Below are 10118 nucleotides of genomic sequence, written 5' to 3' on the forward strand. Positions count from 1 at the left end.
TATAGACAGCACTTACTTTGCCCGGCAACAACGTGTGACAACACGTACAGAGGATTGCCCACCAGGAAAGTCCACCTGAGCCTTGGTGTCTTTGTTTCTTACTTGGGGGTCAGTCACATAGGCACATGGCTGCCTGCCTGCATGGCTGGCCTTAGTCTCCAGCTCCTTCTCGGGTCAAATATGCCCCAAGACCTCCATCACAAATCATCCCGTTAGGATAGACTATCTGGCATGGCCCAAGGCCCCCAGGTAAAGAAAGACGCTGTTATTAGGCAGAATATTACAAAGGCTTAGAGGTTCTCTCCCAGATGCCAGGCAAGGGCCTAACTACTTTTTGTAATTTGCAGGGTTCGGACAACATAGCCCTGCGGAGTTAACACCCACTGCATAACCCACTTAAAATTAGAACCTTCCTCTGACATTCTCTATCCCCTTACTCTGCTTTATTTTTCTCCAAAGCACTTGCTCCCGTCTGTAATATTTAGTGGTTTTTTTTGGCAGTGCCACGAGGCTCGCAGGATCTCAGTTCCCTGACCAGGGATCGAACCTGGGCCATGGCAGTGAAAGTGCTGGGTCCTAACCACTGGACTGCCAGGGAATTCCCAATATTTCATGTTTTACTCATTTACTTGTCCCTTGTTTGCCACACCTCCAGAAGTGAGTTCCCCGAGGGCAACAATATTACCTGCCTTGTTCCTAGAGCAGTAACTGGCAGATAATAGGATTCAGTAAATATTTGCTGAATGAATGAATGAACGATAGGCATTTTTGAGGGTGTGGAGAGATATGAATCTTTCTTATCCGGGCAAAAACTTGCCAGTACTTGGTGAAATTGATTAAAAGTAAGGCTTTTGGCCCAGTGGTCCTGCTTCTGTGATATTCCAGAGAAGTCTTCTCTAGTTATATAAGGGGCCTGCCCCCAAATGGTCAGCGCAGTATTGCTTGGGTAGTAGAAGGAAACTAGGTGTCCATCACTGGCGGACTGGGTCATTAAACATGGTGGATGTATACCACGGAGTGGTACTTCTCAAACTCTAATAAGCATTGAGACCCCTGGGGGTCTTGTTAAAATGCAGATTCCGGTTCAGTTGACCTGGGGTGGGGTCCAAGACTCTGACTTCTAATAAGCCCCAGATAATTCTGGTACTGCTGTCCCCTGGACCACACTAGGAGCAAAGGTATAGACTCAAGCAGTCCCGTCCAACAGAACTCTCCGCAATGATGGAATTCTATTTATCTGTGCTGTCCAATACGGCAGCCACCAGCCACATACGGTTATAGAGCATCAGAAATGTGGCGAGTGCGACCGAGGAATGGAATTGTAATGCACATTCAATCTAGATAATTTTACTTTAAAAATTAAATGACCACATGTGGCTAGTGGCTACCATCTTGGACAACACAGGTTGAGAAAACACCAACACCGTGGCAGTGAGCAGTAATAAACCAGATGGGCAGACAGCAACATGGATAGGCTGTTAACACAGTATTTTGGTGTGAAATAACGTCACACCACCTTTGGTGGAATAAGGTCGCCTGTTTAATACTGAAACCTGACTCCTCACCCACACCCACCTGCCTTCACACCCTATTGCATCAATCTAAAATGCCTCAGTAGTATTGGCACTATTACTTTGTATACCACTGAGAAAGAAGAAGGGGCCATCGATGAAATTAGGGCGTAATGCTAAGACATAACACTCAGCTAATTATAAGATGCCTCCCGCTTACGGAGGTTGTAAAAACGGGAAACGGATGTGCATCTAAGAAGCAATAAAATAGGGTACATAACCATCACAGCTGGGAATATGAGTTGGAAATCAGATTGAAGATTACTTTAAACTATTTTTACTTAGCTTTATAGTAGGATGCAGGCCAAGAATTATAGGGTGGTCCGTGTCTTCATCTCTCTGGGGGCTCAGAGCTACTCAAGTACACAGCTGCTTTCAACTCCTTGCCTCCGCAGAGCTTGGGTGGTTGCCACACATGAGAGGCAAGGTGTGTCTGTATCACCATGACAGAAGGTGCAGTCTCCACTTCCCAGCAATCTTCTTTTTGTTTTTTTAATGCTGCACTGGGTCTTTGTTGCTGCGCCCGGGCTTTCTCTAGTTGTGGCGAGCAGGGGCTACTCTTCGTTGCGGTGTGCGGGCTTCTCATTGCGGTGGCTTCTCTTGCTGCGGAGCACGGGCTCTAGGCATGTGGGCTTCGATAGTTGTAGATCGTGGCTCTAGAGCGCAGGCTCAGTAGTTGTGGCCCTGGGGCTTCGTTGCTCTGCAGCATGTAGGATCTTCCCGGATCAGGCATCGAACCCATGTCCCCTGCATTGGCAGGCAGATTTTTAACCACTGTGCCACCAGGGAAGTCCCCCCAGCCATCGTGTTTTCCCCGCTTTTTTCTTTTTCTTAATTGAAGTATAGTTGCTGTAAAATATTATATAATTTCCAGGTATACAATATAGTGATTCACAAGTTTTAAAGGTTAGGCTCCATTTATAGTTTTATAAAATATTGGCTATATTCACCCCAGCAATCTTTCATGTGGGATCTTCCCGGACCGGGGCACGAACCCGTGTCCTCTGCGTCGGCAGGCGGACTCTCAACCACTGCGCCACCGGGGAAGCCCTCTACTTTGCTTTTAAATGATGTTTACTGTTTCTCGTCTGTGACCTCCTGCTAGAATGCAAGCTCTGCGACAAGAAACATTTAGATTATCTGGCTCGTTCGCAGCCCTACTTCCAGTACCTAGAACCATGCCTGGCGCATAGGAGATACCCAGTAAATAGACCAATGCCTGGTGCATAGTAGATGCCCAGTAAATAGACCGATGCCTTGCACACAGTAGGTGTCCGATAAATAATCGTTCTTGAATGAAAATAAGAAAGAGAATGAGATTCATAACACAATGATTTTGTGTAAATTAGAAGCAACACAATGTGACAATGCATGTGTTCCAAGGATGCCCGGTATTCAAGGCCATCTGTGTTGATGCCTTTGGGGAGGGAGGGGAACCAGAGCCAGGGATGACAAATGGAAATAAATAAAACGAGAGCAGAGCTCTCAGGACCTGAGTGTGATTAACTCAACTCTCCTCACCTGAGATCTGATTAGGGAAACAAGGATCTCTTCACTTCCATAGTGTTTTCCAGGAAACAAGCTAGGTCTTTGCCCTCCCAGTCCGGGACCTCAGCGGTCCCTGCTCAGGGTCGCAGCGCAAGGCTGGGGCGCTTCCTTCTACCGCACCAAGTACAGCGGATGGTGAGGGGGCAGACCCCCAGGGGACACCATGCGCTTTGGAACATGGCTTCCGGCTGGGCACGATTGGACCTGTGTGTGCATATCTGTTGGGTGAATTAAATGAATGGAGAATGGAATTTAGGATTGTTAAAGTTTTATTAGTAGTATTTCCCTGGTTTTTACAGACACCAAGAGTTTTGAAAATTGTCTTCTTCGGAATATGGTGCCAGTGCAGTGCCTTTGCCTTCACACTCCTGCTCTGTGTGTCTCAGGGGCACCTTGAATAATGACGGGGATGTGGTGGGGTGCAGAGAGAACCCCTGAAGGAACTGCTCTGGGAAAGAAGAGCAGGGTCTTGGGGGGCATGTGGGCAGGTGATATTCTGTAACACCAGCTAAGATCTGCTCTGTATGGTCTCCTGGATCCAGGTTTGGTACTTGCACAGGTTGGTATAGACGCTGGGGTAATCAGGCTGGGCACAGTTCTCCATTCCCCAGGACACGAGGCCCTGGAGCTCTCCTCTGCACACCAGGGGTCCCCCGGAGTCACCCTGAGGGGGAGAGACAGAGATAGAGACATCCACAGACGGATGACCAGAGCCGTGGGCATGGAGAACCCGAGAGGCAAAGATGGGATGGGGGTGGGCTGAGACCCCTGGGCAGGGGCTCTGGAGACCTCAGCCCCTGGGTGTTGGGGTCACTGGTTCCCACTCTGTCTCTGTCCCTTGGGCCCCTCTTCATCTTAGCTCTGTCTCTAGAAAACTATGTGTGTTTCCACATCCCCTGCCTCTGGAGCCATTGCTCAGGGATGGATTAAGATCTCTAGAGAACCTGAGCCCGGCTTTCCAGGTACCTGTATGTGATGATGGCAATGACAGTGGTGATCAGAGCTCTGTGCTCTCTCCATGGACTAGCTCGTCTCATTCCACCGACTAAGACCTGCTACCCCCAGGGGACAGATGAGGAAACTGAGGTCCGGTACCCAAGGGCAAACAGCGTGGAGGCAGCCCGGCTATTACAACCTCTCTCGTTCTCTGTGTGTGTGGCGTTGGGGGGGCGGCTCCCCTGATCGTCATGTTCCTGCGGTCCTTTTGTACCTAAGTCCCTGCTCCAAGCAATCCCCCTGCCCATGCTCTCCCTGGGCCTCACCTGACAAGAGTTCTTCCCACCTTGGGGGACCCCTGCGCAGACCATGCCAGCGGTGATGGCTCCAGGATAGGCCCACTGACAATCCCGATCCGAGGAGATGTTGATGTTCACGCATTGCAGAAACTTGGGGAACCTGGCTGCAGGGGCACTGAGGGGTTACGATGGAGTCGACCCTCCACCAAGCCCCAGGAGTCAGGGCCTGAGCCCCTCCTCCTCAGCCCCAGGATCCAGGTGCCCCGCCCCTCCCCCCTCAGCCCCAGGATCCAGGCCCCCGGCCCCTCCCCCATCAGCCCCAGGATCCAGGTGCTCGGCCCCTCCCCCCTCAGCCCCAGGATCCAGGCCCCCGGCCCCTCCTTCCTAAGACCCAGGATCCAGGCCCCCGGCCCCTCCTCCTCAGCCCCAGGATCCAGGCCCCCGGCCCCTCCCCCCTCAGACCCAGGGTTCCAGGTCCCCAGGCCCATCCTCCCTCAGACCCAGGATCCAGGCCCCCAGCCCCTCCTCCCTCAGACCCAGGATCCAGGCCCCCGGCCCCTCCTCCCTTAGACCCAGGATCCAGGTGCCCGGCCCCTCCCCCCTCAGACCCAGGATCCAGACCCCTAGCCCCTCCCCCCTCAGACCCAGGATCCAGACCCCTAGCCCCTCCCCCCTCAGACCCAGGGTTCCAGGTCCCCAGGCCCATCCTCCCTCAGACCCAGGAGTCCAGACCCCCAGCCCCTCCCCACTCAGACCCAGGATCCAGGCCCCGGCCCCTCCCCCCTCAGACCCAGGACGCAGACTCCCGCCCCTCTCTCCTGACGCAGGACTCTCACCGTTGGGACTGGATGTTGTGCCCCAGCCCGACACAAGGCAGGGAGTCCCTGCGCTGGCACAGGAGCTGGCCACGGCGATGGGCCTCACCGCCTTCCGCAGCCGAGCGGGCTGCTCCAGCTGCAGCAGCATCAGGTCGTTTTCGATGGTCCAGGGGTTGTACTGGGGGTGTGGCACCTGGCGGACCACACGCAGCACCTGCTGTGTTACCTCCCAAATCCTCAGGTTGTGCTTTCCCAGGGCAACTCGCAGGTTCCTGGCCCATGACCCCCAAGAGTAGCGCTGCTCAGGATCTGACCTGGAGGCCTCTCCCCACCCTCCAGCGATGCTCCCTTCCCTGGTGATGAGTTTTCCTCCAGTCTAACCCTCCCTCTAACTGCAGGCTGAGCATCTCCTGGCATCCTGTACGCTTTCCCCCAGCCTCGGCTTTCTCTCTGGACCCGATCCTACCATTCTCCCCTTCCCCTTGTGGGCTGCACTTTGCCTTCCGCCTTGGGTATCAGGTGACGGTTGAGCGGTCTTGGTTCTGTCCTAGGGTCTGCACCTGGATCAATACTCTGAGTTCTAAGTGAGACTGTGGGCTGTGGCTCTAGCTCAGAATTGATATTCTGGAGTATCCGTTCCAGTCACTCCATTGCTTCAGGGAGGCTCCATTCCAGTTCTAGCCTGGCCTTTGGATCATCTGGAACTTTGGACTCTAAGCCGGGAGCTGGGTTCTAGATTGAACCTGGATGATAGCACACTTTCTGGATACTGGTGTGAGCTCCAGTTTCCAGGTTGAGTTCTGGGTTCTTGATGAAGCTCTAGTTGATGACCTGGGTTGTAGACAACGGTTTGAGCTCTGTGCTCCAGCTGGGCTCGGGGCTCTAAACGCTGGTCTGCATTCTTGATTCTAGGTTGGGTTCTGTCTTAGATCAAATTACAGGTGATAGTCTGGGCACTTGGTTCTAGACTCTGGTCTGAGCCCTTGACCTCAGGCCAGGCTCTGGGCTCTAGACGGAGCTCCAGGTCCCAGGTTCTAGATGTTGGTTCCCATTCTAGAGTCTGGGCCTTAGGTTCTACACTGAACTTTCGTTTATGACATTACATCTGGTTCATGGGCACTGGGTGAGCTTTCATCTGGACTTTGACTTCTAGTCTGGGGTCTGAGGTCCAGGTTTCAGTCTAGAATCTGAGAAGGGCTCTGGGTTCAATACGAAGCTTTGGATTATGGCCTCCATTCTGGGATGTAGATGGTGGGTTGAGGTCTGGGTTCCAGGCTGCTCAGAGAGGAGCTGTAGACTAGGCTCTGGATTAAATGTTGGATCTAGAACAAGCTTCAGGTTCTGTCTTTGTCTTATGCTCTGAGCTATAAGCAGGTTTCTGGATTTAGGGCTGGACTGTGGGTTCTGAACCTGACTCTAGATTCCAGGCAGGGTTCTGAGGGGGGTCCTGAGCTTCTGAAGGTCGACTGTGTGCAGAATTCAACCACGACTCTGGAACAGACTCCTAATCTTAGTCTCTATGTAGAGTTGGGCCCCTGGATGGATCTCAGGTTATGTGTTAGATTCTAGATTCCGTGTGGGACTCTAAGCTTGTGTGTGGGTTCTAAACGGTTGATCTGCTTTCAGAATCTAAACTGTGTTCAAGATTTATGCCTGATTCCACGTTCTGAGCCAGGTCTGCTGTTCTAAGCTCTTATCTAGACCCCAAACCAGGGTCCAGCTACTACACTGGGTTCCACACAGGGCTAGACTCTGGAATGCACTTGACAGAAGAACAAAGAGGGGTTCACTCACGGACGGGCGCAGTGAGCAGCAGTGATGACCCATTCATCAGACAGCAGGGACCCTCCACAGAGAAAACTACGGTGGGGACCTGCCAGCAGGACCGCCTGCCATGGTTGGGAGTTCCGGATGCATCTGGAACCACCAATTATCTTGTCCCCTTGGTTCTGTGCCATGGCTAGGAGAAGGCAAGGGTGGGGTGGAGTGGGGAACGCAGATGAACAGATGCTCTCCATCTACTCCCAACTCTCTAGGACATCTGGAATCCACAAATCCCCCCTTTTCTGCCTAATCCTTAAACCACCCGCCTTTATCTACCCCACCCTATAGGAGATATGCCCGACACTGCCCCCATTATTGTCCCAACATAACCAGGGAGTTTTCTGACACCCCCCAAGCACCTCCATAGTATCTATTATTTCTGACACCCCCAGGCACCTCCATAGTATCTACTATTGGATCCCAGGGCCACCTCCTCCAGGGTCCTGATACAGCTACTATGATTGACTCTGCTTCTTCATGAATACTTTCTGTCATCACTTTTCACAATACAGCACAATTCCACCCAGGAATCCTCCAGCACCTTCAGGGAGCTCCCTGTTCCTTCCCCAAACTTCTCCCTCAATGTGACCCCCCAGGATCCACTATCTCTCCCCACACCCACCCTCCCTGCCGAGAGCTCACCGTCCCATCATCCTTCCCACCATCATTCCTGGCAACACGTTGTCTTTCCCGTCTCAGTTCTTCCCTAACACAATCAAGAAGTGTCCTGCTGTCCTTTCTAATAAGACCCAGTCAAGACCTGATAGTTTTTCTCAATTCCTCTTTTATTTCTCCCCGTCTCCTACAACCCCCTGGACCCTGCAACCTCCTAATACCTCCACAACTTAGAACTTAGGCGCCCCCTCCAGCGTGCTCCTCAGCCATGATCCCCAAACGACTCCCTGCCCCTTCTCATCAGGTCATCTGCGAGCACATCGGGTCCCCAGGACCCTTCCCCATCTCTTCTCAGAGTCCAGGCCCCACTGCTGTCTTACCTACAGCCAAGATCTGAAGTGCTGTCAGCAGGAGGAACATTCTGAGGGCTGGGGGTCGGATTCTGGCAGATGTAGAGAGAAATGAGGGTTAAGGAGGCTGCGAGAGACCCAGAAGTTATAGGTCAGAGGCAGAGCGTCTTAGACAGAGACTAAGACCTTAGAGACATGGATGAGGGACAGAATGGAGGCCAGAAACCAGGAGGGCAGGGGCTGGGGGCTCCCTGGTGGCTGGAGAGAGGATGCTGAGATGGGTTCAGGTCCTGCCCTGATGTCTCCTGTCTGGAGGAGTGGGGAAGATGTCTTGCTTCCTTGTCACTCATGGAGGCCTTTTATCTCTGGTCTGAGTAGCTGACGCTTGTCCTCCGCCCTTCTGACTTTTTTTTTTTTTATTGCCTACTTCCCATTCCAGGATAGCCTGTCCCATCTCTTCTCTCTCCTCTCTCACCAGAGAAGTAGTCCCAATTGTTAATGAGAACCTGCCTGCCTGGTAGGTGAAGGTGTTGTAATCTGGAAGGAATCCCGGGAGGGGGACCCCAGGGCAGGGTGGACGGGGTGGGGGTGGGAGAGAGTCTGAGAGAGGGAGGGACAGAGACAGAGAGAGGGGCTGCCATGGGAGGAGAGAGAATCTAGGAAATGTGAGAGAAGTAGCATATGAAGGTGGAGAGGCAGAGAAAGAGTAAGAGAAATACAGGCCAGAGAGAGAAGAGTCAGAGGTAGAGAGAATTTAGGGAGACGGACAAAGAGCAGATGAATATAGATGCGGAAGGGAGGCAGATAGAAAGAGACAAAACAGATGGGGACAGGGCACAGGGACAGACACTCATGGAGAGGTGAGTGTGGAAAAGTGAGAGACAGAAACAGAAAAACAGAGGGAAGAAGGGGGAGGCAGAATAGAAACAGGCACAGAGAAAGAGAAAAAAATGAAGAGAGAGAAAAGAGGCAGAGGTACCCCAACTCCAAACACACTCATACAGAATAATAGCAGTGATGATGAAAGGAGGCCAAGAGATGACAGATAAGGAAGTGGTGATACAGGGAACAGTGAGGCGGAGATGCAGGCCCAGGCAGGGGACAGTGGGGAGATGGAGGGAGAGCGGGACGCAGAGGACACACAGCCGCAGAGGAAGAGAGAAGGGGGTGGGGGTGGGGAGCCGGCAGGAGACTGGAGGTGCTGGAGGCAACTGGTGCCAGGTGGTCCTGTCTCCCAGGCTCTCTCACCTTGTGGTCCACACAGTCCTGAAGGGTGGGGGAGCAAGGGCCCCGGCAGGGAGTGAGGGCGGGGGCTCAGGGCAGAGCTTGTGCCCCCAACTCAGGCTCTGCAGAGAGGTCGGGGGAGAGTGGGATACAGGGACCCAGAGAGAGGGGGACAGAGACCCAGAGAAGGGGGACAGAGACCCAGAGAGAGGGGGACAGGGACCCAGAGAGAGGGGGACAGAGACCCAGAAAGAGACCCAGAGAGAGAGGGACAGAGACCCAGAGAGAGGGGGACAGGGACCCAGAGAGAGGGGGACAGAGACCCAGAGAGAGGGGGACAGGGACCCAGAGAGAGGGGGACAGGGACCCAGAGAAGGGGGACAGAGACCCAGAGAAGGGGGACAGGGATCCAGAAAGAGGGGGACAGAGACCCAGAGAGAGGGGGACAGGGACCCAGAGAGAGGGGGACAGAGACCCAGAGAGAGGGGGACAGAGACCCAGAGAGAGGGGGACAGGGACCCAGAGAGAGGGGGACAGGGACCCAGAGAGAGGGGGACAGAGACCCAGAAAGAGACCCAGAGAGAGGGGGACAGAGACCCAGAGAGAGGGGGACAGGGACCCAGAGAAGGGGGACAGAGACCCAGAGAGAGGGGGACAGGGACCCAGAGAGAGGGGGACAGGGACCCAGAGAAGGGGGACAGAGACCCAGAGAGAGGGGGACAGGGACCCAGAGAGAGGGGGACAGGGACCCAGAGAGAGGGGGACAGGGACCCAGAGAGAGGGGGACAGAGACCCAGAAAGAGACCCAGAGAGAGAGGGACAGAGACCCAGAGAGAGGGGGACAGGGACCCAGAGAGAGGGGGACAGAGACCCAGAGAGAGGGGGACAGGGACCCAGAGAGAGGGGCACAGGGACCCAGAGAAGGGGGACAGG

At 53.8% G+C, this 10118-nt stretch overlaps 1 protein-coding gene across 1 annotated transcript; it reads right to left on the bottom strand.

Moving 5' to 3' along the window:
• Positions 1-3627: 3627 nt before the first annotated feature.
• On the bottom strand, positions 3628-8288 carry KLK14 (kallikrein related peptidase 14; the record flags this gene model as incomplete). The annotated part of the gene is made up of 6 exons (XM_082863507.1): positions 8188-8288; positions 7992-8053; positions 6967-7132; positions 5191-5444; positions 4382-4518; positions 3628-3783 (listed from the first exon to the last, which is right to left on the bottom strand). Exons 2-6 carry the CDS (start codon positions 8029-8031, stop codon positions 3628-3630), a joined length of 753 nt encoding a protein of 250 aa, XP_082719633.1. The 5' UTR covers positions 8032-8053; positions 8188-8288.
• Between the last annotated feature and the right edge of the window lie 1830 nt (positions 8289-10118).

This window comes from Leucopleurus acutus, assembly GCF_964270905.1.
Source record: "Leucopleurus acutus genome assembly, chromosome: 20".
Classification (NCBI taxonomy): Eukaryota; Metazoa; Chordata; class Mammalia; order Artiodactyla; family Delphinidae; genus Leucopleurus; species Leucopleurus acutus.